The sequence below is a fragment of the Elgaria multicarinata genome, chromosome 5 (assembly GCF_023053635.1).
Source record: "Elgaria multicarinata webbii isolate HBS135686 ecotype San Diego chromosome 5, rElgMul1.1.pri, whole genome shotgun sequence".
Classification (NCBI taxonomy): domain Eukaryota; kingdom Metazoa; phylum Chordata; class Lepidosauria; order Squamata; family Anguidae; genus Elgaria; species Elgaria multicarinata.
The window spans coordinates 45,622,596-45,639,201 of record NC_086175.1 but is presented as its reverse complement, the minus strand read 5'-3'; the positions used below and the strand labels follow the sequence as shown (position 1 = coordinate 45,639,201).

The 16,606-nt window shown below is 38.4% G+C and overlaps 1 protein-coding gene across 1 annotated transcript in view; it reads right to left on the bottom strand.

Moving 5' to 3' along the window:
• Window positions 1-565: 565 nt before the first annotated feature.
• The window catches only part of AFF3 (ALF transcription elongation factor 3), a 287,605-nt gene continuing 271,564 nt past the window's right edge, over window positions 566-16,606 (bottom strand). Inside the window, exons 14-21 of the mRNA XM_063126273.1 lie at window positions 16,387-16,514; window positions 13,092-13,155; window positions 11,645-11,781; window positions 9,767-9,838; window positions 6,310-6,403; window positions 3,803-3,852; window positions 2,102-2,316; window positions 566-1,114 (exon numbers count right to left, since the gene is read on the bottom strand). Of these exons, the coding sequence (XP_062982343.1) occupies window positions 993-1,114; window positions 2,102-2,316; window positions 3,803-3,852; window positions 6,310-6,403; window positions 9,767-9,838; window positions 11,645-11,781; window positions 13,092-13,155; window positions 16,387-16,514 (882 nt within the window). The 3' untranslated portion in view covers window positions 566-992. The remainder of the gene's footprint in view (window positions 1,115-2,101; window positions 2,317-3,802; window positions 3,853-6,309; window positions 6,404-9,766; window positions 9,839-11,644; window positions 11,782-13,091; window positions 13,156-16,386; window positions 16,515-16,606) is intronic.

The following is a 16,606-nucleotide window of genomic DNA, read 5'->3' as shown; positions in this document are numbered from 1 at the left end:
AATCTTTCTGTCTGCATATTGCCTCATGCCATGTTAGTTATAAAGATGGCAAGCTGGTAGCTTACAGGCTCAACCAGCCCATAGGTGGCTGTACAAAAATTTAACCAAGGTATGTTGAAATGTTTGCCACAGTTTTACTCATAAAGAAAACAAAAACATCTCCAGGAGCTGAGTAGCAGACATGTTTTTACACTTCAGTGTTGCATCATTTTTTCTGGTTTTGTATGTAACATGTATCCAACATGTAAATATGCATATTTGTATAGAAAATTATGCCTGAACTCCATAACTGGGAAGAAGCCCTTACTGTTGCATGCTATCAACGTTGTTTATTTTTAATGGAGCCTGGCCATTCATGAGGATGATGGGAGGGAAAAGTGTCAGTTTGCATGCAAAGTGGCCTCTGGACTATTGTCTGGCAAATAAAATGGGCCCCAAGAAAAGAGAAGTTAGCCATCCCTGGTAAAATATAAAGCACAGAATAAATATGCTTTAAGAATTGATACAGAAAGTCTGCCAGTGAAACTGCACTTGGTCTAGTTCAGGAAGCAATCTCTTCAGAAATGAGAAGCAGATATTTATGAATGTACTTGGACTAGAGTAGAAAATGGTTTTCTGAAATAGATGTACGAAGTTTTATTGTACTTGGTTAAATCGACCCATTAAGTCCAGGGTTAGCTTTCTAAGTAGAGGAGGCATGTGTGAGTTCCTATGTGAGAGAATTTGTTCTAACACACCTATTTTTAGTTTTCTTCTTTACAGTAACAGAAGTGATATTTGGAGACTATTAAATTATAATGCATCAGAAGAGACAAACTTTGCATAATATACATACACATTATTTCTGTACTTGGAAAAAATATTGTTCGGTGTTAAAGAAATGTTCACATTTGTTTGAAGCAATGCTGTGGTTGCGTAATTCTGTAGCACAGTGTCCAGAATAATTGAATTGTCTGTGGGAGAATCTAGTGTCCAGATGACTGGTACAGTCATTATGATAACTGAGTACTACTCCTTATCCAGCGGAGTCCTTGTTGTGTGTATTGAACCAGGTGCTCCATACTGCTGTGCAAGGTGATGGGTCCCATCAGCGCATCCAAATCATTAAAGAAATCTAGGGAACAAAACATTACAAAAATTACATTTCATATTCCTTGTTGCATAACAGGCATTTTTATTGATTTACTAATTAATGTACACAACAAATTGTGAAAGCAGAGAAAGTTCAAATTGATAGTCAAAGGATTTAATTAAGGCTTCTCTTGACGCCCACATTTGAACACTTTTATTTAAAAACAAAGGAGCTGTTTCCTTAGCTTTTTAAAAAATAGGTAATTGACTTGTGTGCAAAAAGGAGAATGCTTCCTGGGTTCCTGATAAGAATAAAGGCCCTGATCCAGCTAAAATTAGTTGTGTGAATGATTAAGCCCCACTTAAAGCAATGGGAATGGACTTAGTAATGACAAATTTGTTGCATTGGATTCAGTGGGAAATGGTCATTATGTGTAACTTTATTTATTTAAAATATTGATACACTGGCCAGAGCCTTTCCATCATATTAGATTTCAGAGTGGTGTACAAAGCATAAGAGCCAAATAATTCAATACTCGAAGAGCAAAGATAAAAATGAAGTTTAGCTGAAGGCCAGATAGAAGACATCCTATTTACATTCACATACATGCTAAGTTGAATGTAGCTATTGGGAAATGATGGATACTTCTATATTGTCAGCTTTAGACCTAGATTGGCATAGCAGGGTTGGTATGCAGCAAGGCGGCAAATTCAGGATGTTTTTATAAAATGAGCAGCACAGAAGCAAAAGCCCAGCGGAAAGTTACACATTGACCAGGTTTGCACAAACACAGAGTGAGTAATAAACCATGGTGGCTTGTTGAACGAAAAATGCACAGCACATGCAAAAAGTGCATTCTTTTTCCTACAAATCCAAAGGGTCAGTTATAAAGATATGGGAGAAGCAGCAAGGCTAGAAAGCAGTTGGTGGTAGATCCAGGTGGTTCATGGATCTAGATTCTAGATCCAAAAGAGCTAAATGTAAGTGCTGGCATATTACAGTTTTAATGAACCATTTATCATCACACACCTTGGTTTTCCTTGGCAAGATTGTCAGCCATCTCCCAGTAGTCATAACTGTGTAAGATGCTGTTGGTGATACTAACGTGATTGGCTGCCATCTGATGAATTCGCTGTGGAATGCTGATGATGGAAGTGGGAGAAGGGGTTCCAGTGCTTCCCTGGGATCCTACAGAATTCACTGGTGATGGGCTAGGGGATACAGGAGAGGGTGTTCCTGTATACCTGAAAACCAGAGTTTATTAAAGAATATTAAAAACTTCCCACCTGGACACATGATACCAATAGACATACATTATTTTAAGGTTTCATTCATCTTAGTGTTCTATACAGCCCCACCTGCTTTATAATAATCTCACTTTATATTTTTTATTTATTTATTTATTAATTACATTTTTATACCGCCCAATAGCCGAAGCTCTCTGGGCGGTTCACAAAAATTAAAACCATCATAAAACAACCAACAAGTTAAAAACACAAATACAAAGTACAATATAAAAAGCACAACCAGGATAAAACCACGCAGCAAAATTGATATAAGGTTAAAATACAGAGTTAAAACAGTATAATTTAAATTTAAGTTAAAATTAAGTGTTAAAATACTGAGTGAATAAAAAGGTCTTCAGCTGGCGACGAAAGCAGTACAGTGTAGGCGCCAGGCGGACCTCTCTGGGGAGCTCATTCCACAACCGGGGTGCCACAGCGGAGAAAGCCCTCCTCCTAGTAGCCACCTGCCTCATCTCCTTTGGCAGGGGCTCACGGAGAAGGGCCCCTGTAGATGATCTTAAGGTCCGGGTAGGTACATATGGGAGGAGGCGTTCCTTCAAATAACCTGGCCCCAAACCGTTTTGGGCTTTAAATGTCAATAATAAGTGTCAATGCTCTTTCCCTGTACTTTTTAAGGGTTCCAACATGTGGTATTTGTATTTATGCTGTTTTTGAAAACAGAGCCAAGCAGCCCTGGCAGATCATCCTCTAATTCAGAGGGACCAGAAAGAGAACACAAATGATCAGCTCTCTGGAGAATTCAGTGAAGTGGTAGCAAATCAGGGTTTTTAAACACATTCCCCTTTAAGGGGTCTCATAGGTTTTAAAGCTGTACACCTGTAAAGTGTGACTGTGACACACAGGTGTTCAAAAACACATGCATCATACAAGTGCATTATTTTGAGAACCAGAAGGGCTCTGTAGAAGCTATGGACGTCATCACCCCACCCCCCCATCCATATATATTATAATTATAATTTTGAGTTGCCCTGGAGGAAGTCCAGGGGATGAAAATGCTCCCCCACCCTGGATCTCTCTAAATTGCCCACTTCTGATTTACAGGACTTAAAAATAAAGGCACCTGAAATTGCCTCCCACTTACCCTGTATTGAAACACTACACTGCGGCATGTGCTTGCATTACAAACACAAGAGCTGAAATACACGTGACCTCTCATACTCCTCCTCCTTGTCCCACAACTACAACACTCTGCATTGGTGTGTGGCACTTGGTTGTATGATAAGCACACCACACATGGCACCATATTCATTCATGTGTGCCCACAGACCAGCAATTATGAAAAGATAAATTCCAGTACAGAAGTGCCTCAGAAACAAAAGGGATTCCAGTTCAAACTTCCATTTAAAATGAGAGCTTCTCTAAAATGGAATTCAGCCCATGGACGCCCCTGTCTTAGCCTATTATGAGGGAGCACTGAACTTACTTTCCACTAGCACCCCATGGAGAAGGTGCCTGAGCAATTTTAGATGAATTCTGGAGAGAGAGAGAGAGAGAGAGAGAGAGAGAGAGAGAGAGAGAGAGAGAGAGAGAGAGAGAGAGATGTTACAAATTATTGAAATAAGAATCTGTAACAAGTACCAATGGAACAGCGTGGTAACAGGGAGAAAGTTTTAGCATCCATAAACATAGTGTGCATACTCATTTTTCTCATGATATCATAGATCAAATTATTCTCCATTACATTTAATTAGTGCTCTTTTGCATAAAACGCCTATCCTCAAAACCATTTCCAATAATAAAAACACACAAACGTGACAGTAAGGATATCTCAGGATATGTATCCTGGCCTTTGTTAGCAAGCATAGACACAGAAGAAACACCCACACTCTGCCTGTTTTTATAGAGTCAACCAGTTTAAGATGATGGCACCTAAGATATACCACCTCCTGCATTATTAATCTTTACCTGCGGTTTTGTTCACACTTCACATTAAATTTTAGGTGAGCTCGGAAGGAATCTGCCATATCTGTGGGAACAATGGGGTCCTCATAACAAGTCATATAGCAGGAATAATGAGGCCTCATTTCCTGTTCCAAACTTTTGGGGGTCTTTGTATTTAAATCCAAAGATCAAAGAGAGCGTGCAAGAAGAGCCAGTGAGGGCTCCCTAGGTAATTTATTTATTTATTTATTTCATTTCTATACTGCCCAATAGCCGGAGCTCTCTGGGCAGTTCACAAAAATTAAAACCTTCAAAGTATAAAACAACAGTATAAAACCATAATATAAAAAACGATATAAAAGCTCAACCAGATAAAAACAGCAGCAATGCAAAATTTTCAAATTTAAAACACAAATTTAAGACAATGAGCTTGGGCCAATTTCTGTCTATAAGAGGGGAAGGCTGCAGGATTTCTATGGTTCAATAGCATAAGGAATATGAAGAACTCAATACATTAAAGATTATAATAAAAGACATGCAAATTTGAGGCATAATCCATCAGGGAGTTCCCCTGAACCTGCTCCACTGAAATGAATGGCAGTAGCACAACAGCTTGTATGTGGCCCTGTTCATTTCAATAGCACTTTTGCAGAAGAACTTCCTATTGAATTATGTCCTTAATTTATATTTTTAGGACTCAGCCCATTTTTTCTGGTTTTCAGGTAGGTCTCCTACAGAAAGTTTAAATAAAGGACCAACTATCCTAGTCACTAAAAACAAAAAATAAAAAATGAGAGCAAGCCAACCAGCCCTTCTAGTGCTCATGCACAACTCAGTGAGGTTCACAACAATATAAAACCATACATTAACTAAAAACACAAAGAATATAAAGGCAATAAAAATACAGAAGCAAAGTCTATAGATAAAAGAACATTTAAAGAAAACAGTCAGAAGGCAAAAGCCTGCTGGAACAGAAATGTCTTCATCCAGTGGCAAAAGACATCCAGAGAGGGGACCATCCACACTTCATGGGACAAGGTGTTCTACAATATTGGTGCCACCACTGAGGAGGGCCCTGTCTCTCATCACCAATACTGTGCCTCCATGCTAGGTAGGACAATCAGAAGGAGATCTCCTTTTGATTTTAGAGAGTGAGTGAGGAGGTGATTCTGGGTTACCTCAAGTGTGTGATTCTGGGTTAATCCTTTTGACAGATACCTCTATGTACCCTCTACCACAGACAATTAATGTTTGTCAAAGGTGTACTAGGGAAAGGTTAGAGCTAATTTCTTTCATATATACAAGTATCATTGAATAGGAAGCCGATGATTTAGTCCAGAGACAAAGAAAACTGCACTAGTTCACAGTAAAAAATATCAATTTCAATTATATATAAAACTAGCAGAAAAAAGCTGAAGTGGATTATAATGGCTTAGGAACTGTTTGAAGAGATACTAAAATATGGAGAGAATGTACACAAAAGCATGTATTAATTTTAATTATGTTGGCTTTAATAAATACCTCAAATAAAGGCATATTTCTTCAAAAGTTAAAATATTACAAGGCTCCCCAACCTATCTTGAATCTAAAATGGGTACAAAGCTGCTGTGGTTGAGAATAATTTTTCTTCCTTAATAATTAACCATCATCATGCATCTGAATGGCTTGTTCATATTTATTTTCAAAACTAGGAATACATACTCTTGTAAAAAGCAAACGACATATTGTTTATCAAAAACCTTCAATGAAGGAGACAAACTGATTTCAGTGGGAACAGGATTGGGAGAGATATTGGCTGCAATTCTAAAAACATTAATTACAGCAGAAGTTAAGCCCAAACAGGTAACGTTGTTATGTTGCATCTTTTTTCCAGCTACACATTATAAGGAAGATGTAGGTGGTTTGGAACTGCACGTCTCCCTTTAACATGTAATTTGGATCCAATTCTCAAGTCAATGTGTTCAGAAAATTGGACAGTATATTTCCTACAGTTGAAAGCAATAATGCTCTCTTGAAATGTATCAATGTTTCCCTGAGACAAGAAAGTACCTTGAAATACTCAGTAAGTGCTTTTGAATATTTTACAGCGTGGTCTCTTTTGAGTCGAAACATTCTCCAGTACAGAAGTGCCAAACAACGGTAGCTATAAGGAAAGGAGAGAAAAGGATGTTTCAAAGGCATTGCTACATTTTTAATATCAAACTATGAAACAAACAAACACAAAACCCAGAACACCTAGGACTCTATATAGTTTACTTATGGTTACTTTTAAAGGCTGGAAACTGAGAATGGTTTTGAAACAAGATGAAGGAAGTACAATAGAGTCATGCGACGGCCAGGAGTGCCTACTATCAGCTTCGGCTGATACGCCAGCTGCACCCCTTCCTAGAGTTGGAAGACCTAAAGATAGTAGTGCACGCACTAGTAACTTCAAGGCTCAACTTCTGCAATGCGCTCTACATAGGGCTACCTTTGTGCCTAGTCCGAAAACTTCAACTAGTTCAAAATATGGCAGCTAGGTTGGTCACCGGTACACCTAGGGGAGACCACATTACACCAGTCTTAAAATCTCTTCACTGGCTGTCAATTAGTTTCCGGGCGAAGTATAAAGTGTTGGTTATCACATTTAAAGCCCTACATGGTTTGGGTCCAGGCTACCAGTGGGATCCCCTTCTCCTGTACAATCCGCCCAGCACACTCAGGTCCTCTGGGAAGAATTTACTTTAGCCAACAAAAACAAGGCTGACAACTATTACCCAGAAGACTTTTTCTTCTGCTGCTCCCAGTTTGTGGAATGGCTTGCCGGGAGAGATTCATCAACTTAACAGTCTTCCAGAATTTAAGAAAGCCATAAAGACTGATCTCTTCTGGCAGACCTACCCAGTTGAATTTTAAGATGCTTTTTTAAATGGTGTGCTGCTTTTAATAATGCACTGGTTTTAAACATTTGAATTAGTTGTATGTATTTTATGGTGTTTTTATTTGTGTTGTACCCCGCCTTGATCCAGAGTAACAAATTAATAATAATAATAATAATAATAATAATAATAATAATAATTTGTTGCTCAACACATATGCACTCATTTCTTCCGTCCTGCTATTTTCTGCTGATTATACTGTGTAGGTGATTGTTTTAGTTATAATGTATTCTTTTTATTATTGTACACCACCTGGATATGTTATGCATGACAGGTGGTATGGTAATATTTGTAAATAAATAAATAAAATCCCTAGCAATCATACAGTGCAAGTTCTTACATTTCACATGTTTATTAAGTTACATCATCTCCCTCAGAGGCTATGACCTAGATCATGCATAACTCTAAACCATGCCCATATTTTATTTAACCTATGGTTAACCCATGGTTGGTTTCCCTAGTCAGAGTTTGTCTGGCAGGTGATAAAACAAACCACTCCTTTGCTGGCACTCTCCTTGTATCCCAAATGCCATCACAACACTAAAGTACTGGCATGTAGAGCAGCTGATTTCTTTTACCACTCTTGCCCACTGCTTCTGAAGCCTGGAGGATCAATTGGTGTCTTTAAAAGGAGAGCAATCCTATGGTCCCACAGATGGCATGTGAAGAGACATAGACTATGGTGGATTCCCCCACCCGGCCATATCCAGAGCTGTAACTTTAGGTGGGGGAAAGGGGGAAATCTAAGCAAGGAATTTCTCCCAGCCACCATAGAAAGCTCCATGATGGCTCCTCTTTTGAGGTTACAACAGTAGAAAAGGGAATGGATCCACAATCTTCTTGGCCTTTGTATCCTCCACTGGAAAGGTAAGCAAGACGTAGAGGTTCATCTAACTAAAAACAGCAAACAGGAGGAACATGAGTTGAAAATGCCTCCATCATTCCTTCTGCCCTGCCTGGCTGGGCTTAACATAGATGGAGGGCTCCAAGATCAGAACCCTCTGTCTACTGGCCATCCATCCCACAAGATTGCACTCTTCATTGCCTTATGTCTCTGGCTGCTCAATATGTATTTCTACCCAGATCTGGCAATGAATTAATTATACACTTGGCAAATGCCCTTTAGATACTATTCCCTATCCTGTGCTCTAGTGTTGTTATGCATTTGACAAACAAGAGCCTTATTGATTCTCCCACAAATATTCTGGAATATTCTCTCTCTCCCCCCTCCCCCCCTCATGTGTGTGTGTGTGTTTAGAGGGGGGTCTAGGCCAGCAGCTCACGGTTCAGACTGGATTCTGATTGGCTAAATCTTAAAAGACCTGGTCATGTTTCTAAAAACATCCTCAATCACACTCTATTTGAGTCTCAAGTATTCAGCTTAAAGCCGAGATCACTCCTCCCTGAACCTCTGAGTCCAGGTTGGGTCCCCTTTGCATACACTGTGCTTGGACCCAATTACTGGATATTAATTTACTTAAAAAGTGGATAATTTGTTCATATGCATGGATTGGACACAAGAGCAATGATCACCAACTCCAAGGTCATAGGTTCAAACTTTGAAGAAACAGTAGGAAAAATAAGGCCTGCTCCACACTGGAACTGCCATATTGGTACTTTAGTACTAATTTCAGAAGCAGCTTTTGATTGTACATGTTTCAGACATGTCTAAAGGTGGCCTAATTAAATGGCATCGTCCAAGAAAGGAAACAGATACGCTTATTATCTGAGGTGGTTGCATTTCCTATTTTATTTTACTTGTTAAGAGAACTGCTATAGGTGATTTGAATTTTCCTCTTATTCCACTAGAGGGCAGCCTCTACTTAGGAGATGAAAAAGATGTTCTGGTTATGTGTACAACAGCTCCATGGCATTACGCCCCGTTTGCTCTGCATGGAGCCAGGCAACACAATAGAATTACGCTCAAGTCATAACTCTCAGCCTGTAACCTTCCCAGGTACAGCAAATATGCAAATGAAAGCAACTCATCTGCTATGTGGCAAGCAGTGAGTTAGGGTTGCTATTCAGTGCTGTTCAATGCTGTCATCCTCTCACTTTCCCTCTGTTTGACCTTTCTTTTTAAATAGATGCAAAACCTTTTTTGCATTTGGATTAAATCCCATGCACTGAAGATAGTTTTGTAGGACGGTTTACAATCCTCCAGTATCCCCTAGCCCCAAAACAGACAAGGGTTGACATCCTGTACCTGGAAGTAATCCCCACTGTATTCAATGGGACTTACTTCAGAGTAGACATGTATAGGATTGCACTGAAGGTCACTTAAAAATATTTAAGAACCATTTCCCAGTTCCAGTGTTGCAAGAAATTATTGTTAAATAATTTTGTCTACCAAGGTGATAGCAAGGAAAGTTATATTATTTTTAAAGTTGCATTAATCAACATGACTTATTGGAAAGCTTACTTTTAAAATATAAATGTTAAATATAATTTCCATTAACTATGAATGAAATTGTGTTAAAATGCATTCAAATTTATAGTAAAATCACAGGCTGAGAATCCATCGAAACTTTAAAGATAGTGTCCTCAATCCAATTTTAGTTTAGAGCAATCAATCTTGTGTTACTAACCATAATGCTGCTAACTGTTTTTCTTCCAGAGAAGCACCAGGGCCTGAGTGGGTTTTTAGTCTCACAGCATACCTTCAAAAGATCAAGAACAAATTCAACAAATAAGGCCAACAAGCATTAACAGCAAAATATTTCTAGCAAGTGTCAGATACTGGAATGATTTATTGTAGCTGAGGATTTACAGTGTAATCCTACGCAAGGGGACTTATTTTTAGAGAAATGTGTGTAGGATCGCAACCTTAGCCAGTCACATCTATTCACTTTTTATTATCATAATCACATCTCCTCTGCTTTGTCCTCCTTTTGAGTGGCAACTCTTCTCAGAACTGCTGTTGGGTCTGGCTGCCTGTAGAGCTTTAATCCAGCTCAATAGCCTCTTCAGAAAGCCATTCTTAGCCTACCCTCATGGAAGATAAGCTATTTACTGTTGATATTATTTATTCTTTTTTCCTTTTTTGCTGAACATACATTGATTCTTTACTTTGCTGCTTTTTTCCCTTTATACTATCATCAAGGCTTGCCCATTTCTTTCAATTAACTACATTTCTCATTCTGTCGTACACTGATGATTGTAATGACTTAACTCACTGGCTTTTCTCCTGTCTCACCTTAAACCTCTCAGATCTGTTTTCAGTTCTTCTGGCCATCTGATTTATTTGGCCCACCACTTAACCATATGACCCTACTCTTTCATCTTTTTCAATGGCTTCTCTTCTGATCTCATGCCATGTTCAATCTTTTTCTCATCTTTACACCCTTTTACAACACTGCTTCTGGTCTTCACTTATAAAGTCCCTCATGAGCTCTGGACAAACTATTAATTTGCACCTTTTCTTTTCTGCTCTTTCAATGGACATTTGTCTAGCTTCTCCTCTCTCATAATTTAAGAATAAAAACCTTAAAACTATGTTTTACCTTTGCTGTGTTGATATTTCGTTCTGCTTTCTATACTTTTGTAGGATCCTCTACTGCACCCTCTCATTTCCCCCTCCTACCTAGTGTTTCACATTCTTAACTAGACTAAGCACCTTTGGGAACAAAACTGTTATTGCTCTGCATGAAAGTATAGACCTTACTATACTTTAGATACTTCGTACATTTAGGGCAAAATCTTATGCATGTTTCAACAGAAAAAAGTCCTCCAACTTCCAGCATTCCCTGTCTAAAAATGCATAGGATGGCACCCTTAGAAAAGAGTGTCTGTCCTTGGTTGTAAGGTGTAGAAAGATAGGAACAGATGAATACTCATTGGTTTGCCTCAAAGATAACCCACACTGGAGTCTTCATAAGTGACCACACAATTTCCAGCGACTTTGCAAGTGCTTGCAAAAATTGCTCAAGAATCCCAAACAGATCTCTAGTAGTTTTTCTTGTATCAGACAGTAACCAAGTTTGGGCATTGGTGCAACTTATGGGGAGACTAAGGGTGGCTTTGCACATTTCCCCCCCTGTATCTCTGAGTTGTCCTCACTAAGCAGACAGAATCACATGATAAGAAGGAGGCTGCATTTGTTTCTAGTAATGCCTCTATTTACAGCACCAGTGAAAAGCATTTACGGAGCTTTCTCTTGCTGGCAGAAAATGAAAGTGCATCATTTTCCACCATAAGAAGTCTCCCATGAAAACAGAACTGTGTGCACTAATATACACCATACACACTAAGCATAGTAATAGTTTCTGATCACCATGGAACTCTGGCAAGATTGCACTGAGCAATTACAATTTTGTATTATCTAAATTATATTATCATGGATTCAGCATTAATATCCTTTCATTACCTATAATTTCTACCCATATTCAGCTACATCTTTGACATAGAAGCAGAACTGCGTGGACATAAAATCCAATCTATGGTCAGACTATTCCACATAATCTTACCTGATGAGTTCAATTGTTTCTGAATACATTGTGTAGGGGGATTTAGATTCCATGGGTCCTTGTTCCATGGCATTTCCACATTCAATAAATGATAATGCAGCTTCAGCATAATTCAACGCCTTGCCAAATTTCTCCACCTTACAGACAAATTCACCACAAAAAAGCCAGCAATCACAAAACAATGGCTAGTATTTTGTACCTATCCTAGTGTTGATGAAAAACAGTACTACACATTCTAAAACATTTTCAGATACTGTTCTGAAGGGAAAATAACTGTATTAATTGGCCCATTCAAGATGATCATATGCAGACTTAATAAGCCAAGATATGTACCAGCCTTTTGCCCACACATGCAGCCCCTTCATGGTGCATCTTGATAAGTCAGGAAGTCTCTAAATCAGTGGTTTTCAACTGGTCCAGACTTGAGACCCACCCCAGACACCCAACATGCAACATGGGACCCACTTTCACAATTTTCTCCATATCCAACATGGCAGCCTTGCCACAACCCACCTGGACTGATCTCGCAATCCACTTTAGGGTTGTGACCCACCAGTTGAAAACCATTGTTCTACACTAAATAACTTCCCATTTTGTCTGAATTGGGAAACTATAATTACCACCTTCAGAATAAGCTAGAAACAAAGCAACTTCAAACTGTGGTTTAAGATCCTGCCCTGTCCTATCATAAGTAACAGTAGCTTTCTGATTAGACAGAATGGAAAATTATGGTTAATTATAGGGACTTCCTGGTTTATCAAGGCATGCCACAAAGGGAGGAACAAAAGGGCTGAAACTGTGGGCAAGGAGTCATTCATAACTAGGTGTATTAACCTTATTAAGCTGAGATAAGATCACCTAAATGTGGCCAATGTGATTAGTGGCATTTACCTATTTCCTTTTATAAGTATGAATAAAAACAGAAAGCCAACAAAACACATGCAAGGAGAAATACAGCCAGTGAGCATATGGTATCTCTTATTTATTTTTATTTTAAATTATTTTATCCAATAATGTGCATTTTCAGATACATTACATGGTAAGATAGATAGGGGCAGATGGGGGGGGCAATGAAGGGGCAGAGGGAGGGAGGAATTTAGAAAAACTTCCCATGTCCTTCTTTCCATGAACATGATAATATTGGATAAGCATATAAATATGATACTTTAAACTTACCAACTATCCAACACTAGTGTTACACAAAGAAGACACTTTTAAAACAAAAATGGTAGCTCAGATTTTAATTTATCCAAGAATGAATCAACCTTGGATATTGTTTAAGGCATAGCAACTGAGCAATTTTTATTATGTTAACATTTCTTAATAAGAAAGCTAGTTATCATCTTAAAAGAAGATAATTAGTATGCATTAAATTTCCCCGATAAGTATGGTGCATTATGCATACAGATAATCTGGAATAACCCACCAGAAACTCAAACATTCTTACCATTGCATCTGCTTTATGCTTTTTCCGTTTAGCTTCCTGCATAAAATATTCTACATTGTGTGGCCTAGAACAGAACAAAACATCGGGAAGAATTTGAGTTTGATACTCTTTGTGCTTTATATATTTAAATTATAGTCCTTAATGGTTTATTTCAAAAGAAACAAGTATATGCTGATATGCATTTCACAAATTTTGATTGAAAAATCAGAAACAAATCTAAATTGCGTAAGCTAAGACTAAACACCCCAAACCACCTACAAGAACAACAAATTAAATGTGATTTAAAAAATGTACAACATTCTCATTCCAATAAAATACTTTCTGAATTTAAGGTGGAAAATACATCCCAGGGTTTGCTGAAGTGAGGTGCTGGACACCATAGCTTTTCTAGATTGCAAACCAGACATAGGCCCCGTTCAGAAAACACCTTAAACCGCAGCTTTAACCACGGTGGTTAAGCCAGAAGGCTAGGCCGTGTTCAGAAGACACCTTAAACCATGGCTTTAAACATGGTGAATAAGCCTACCTGGCTTAACCTCCGTGGTTAAAGCCATGGTTAAGGTGTCTTCTGAATGGGCCATTCATAGTTAAATATTGTGATACAGTGAAAGACGTCCCATCCCATGCATGCTGTAATGCACAGGTTTTTAAGGTATGGTATACAGAAGCTGGGGTAAAGAGCAGACAAGCAACTCTGGGAAGGGATAGGCAGGAAAAGCCATTGTTACACTGTCTGCATTGAAGATAAATGAACAGCAGAAATCTCCAGATTGAAACCTGGCAGACAACCTTGCTGTCTCTTGAGAGCAAGGGTGGGGGAACTTCAGGTCCACAAGTCAAATCCAGCCCTGCTGGAGTCCCCAATTATGCCATAAGGGACTCTCCAATTAACCACACCCTCTTTCCCCTGACCCCAGACCTTTGGTGGGAGTGCTTGAAATTAAGTCAAGCAAGGCCCTGTAGACAGCAGGCTATGAGCAGGGCCCTACCCAACTTGAAGTTTACACATGAGGAATTAAACAAAACAAGTACTAAATTTGATTTTTCTCAATATCCCTGGAAAGGCAGTGGCTGTTAAAATACAAAGCAAGCCTAATTCTGCGAACTATTATGCCACATCATGATTAGGGTTTTTTTAGGGTTCTTAGATGCAGACATTGTCACTAAGAAATAAAATACATGCCGTTTTAACAGTTAAAAATAATTTCTAGTGTGAGTTCTTAAAATACCTGACCACAGCAATAATAACAGTTTTAGAGAAAAGAGTTTAAATTAAAAAGAAAAGAAAAAGGAGAAGGTGTCTTTCATTTTTGAATAGTATAATTAAAATCTTCCTGGGGAAAAAGCATATTGGCTGCAAATGTTTCTAATTAGTATTTTTAATTAGTGATATGAATAATGACAGGTTAGACTACACATGTTGAATGGTCTTTCCACAAAAGGCCCTAAAATTTTGTATTCACTTTAACAAGGGCAATCTCTACACAATATCTGAGGTTAATAGAGGCTGAAATTATCTAAAAATTTACTGCCTATCCATAAAGAAGCACTTTGAGCTGTATTGCCAGCAATTTCTCTAAAAGCTTGCTCTAAGACAGCAAGAAATAAAACATTTCTATTACTTGTAATATTGCGCGCGCACACACACACATGCTGGCATAGAACCAGCATTCAAATCATTTCCTTTTAATAGAAATCACCTTAGACTACAATTTGTTTTAGATTATGCAGACAGATTGAAAAGAAATGCATTCTCATGCAGTAGAAGTTTTTGGATATATAAAAAGTATTTCTTTAAATAAAAATACCAGTAGTCAACACTTAATTGCAGCTTAAATTCCCATGTAAACTTTTAATTGGTAGCTTCAAAGACAAGCGCTATGCAGGCCTGCACTACATTCTGCCATATAAAATAAAGTTATAAGAAGTCAGCTGCCATCATGATTCTTCTATACCGTGAATTATTTTCACCACATTCAATATTTTTATGGCCAGTCTCGTTTGTTCATATTTTACTTCTATAAAGTTCCAGCTACCTCTCTAAGTTGCAAAGTTTTCAATCTATTATTTCAACACCAATATTTCCCTTTTCCTGGACATAATACTCAATTTTGAGAACAACACCTCCCTGACTTTATTCCATTCAGTTTTTGTATGGTTTTAAGTTTGTACAAGTGGAGAACTGCACTCTTCATAAATGGATAATTTACACATGTATTTGGACAGGAGAACCAGTTTCAAATTTTCAGGAAAGAGTCCTATTAAGGCATGCAACAAAAAGATAGGGAAAGCAATCCTATCATCCTTAGACAGCATCTGGGGGGGGGGGGGCATAAGTTAGTTCAGATTCCTGGATCCAAGGTTGGAGGCAGCGCTCTGACCTCAGACCCAGGAGTCTGAGCTCCCAGCCCCTCCCCCTTGCAGTTGTCACTTGCCTCTCCAAGCTCATAAAAATGATGTCAGAGAGAATGGAAAGGGGGCGTTTCTGTGGGTGGGGAGCTTAGGGGTCTGATGAAGTGGAGATACGAGCTATCCCCAGCCCTGTGCCTCTCCCTCTCTGTAGACCTCTAGTTAGATGGGCAAAAACGTCCATCTAGCACAGAGGCCATGATCCCCTCTGCACTCGTCCTGGTCTGCATAGTATGCTCATCAGCCTCAGAGTTCAGAGGCTGATGGGCATCCGGATAGGATTTTACATCCTGATCCAAGCCATGTTTAGTTGAAAATTAAGTTCTGTTGACTTCAGATATGTTTGCTTAGTATTGTAGACTCATTATTGTAGTTCATTAGTAGGAACAGCAATATTTTTAATATATTAGCAAATTGTTACTTTCAATGTAGCTAGCACAGCCTTCTCCAACCTGAAGATGTTTTGGACTTCAACTCTCATCAGCCTCAACAGCATGGCCAAGAGTCAGGAGTTTTTGGATTTGTTATCCAAAACTTCTGGGGAAGGTTGGTCAATGCTTTGAGAATCAATCAGGTGCCATGAAAAAAGCAGGGAAGTTCATAAGTATTTTTTCTCATATGCCATTAAAAAAAACCCAAACTGTAATATTTCTGTAGGTCAAATTTTAGCTTCTGTTTTGTTTGACTTAACTATTTTCCACAAAGCATCTGAATGAGCACAGAAGAAAACAACTGTAAAGTTCTTGAACATCAGTTTAAAATAAGTGTCCTGTTCACATTTTTGCTATATATTGCCTCAGACATTTTGTTTTAGTGCAGAAGTGATTCATAAATGCAATACATTAATCAAAATACATTCATTTCCATAAAAGAAATATTTACTCACCCATCATTAAATATGAGCTTTGTTTTCCTACAGTCTTTGTACATACTAGATATAGGTGACCAGGGCTCTTTTTGGCACTGTGTCTTGTTGCAGAATAGAGTATTTTCTGAAATAATGTACACTGCTTTCTGAACAAACAAGAAAGGAGACTATCAGGAATTAGGCACAGATGCAGTAAAAGTATCCAGGAAGCAACGGTAGTTTTCAATCTAAAGCAAGG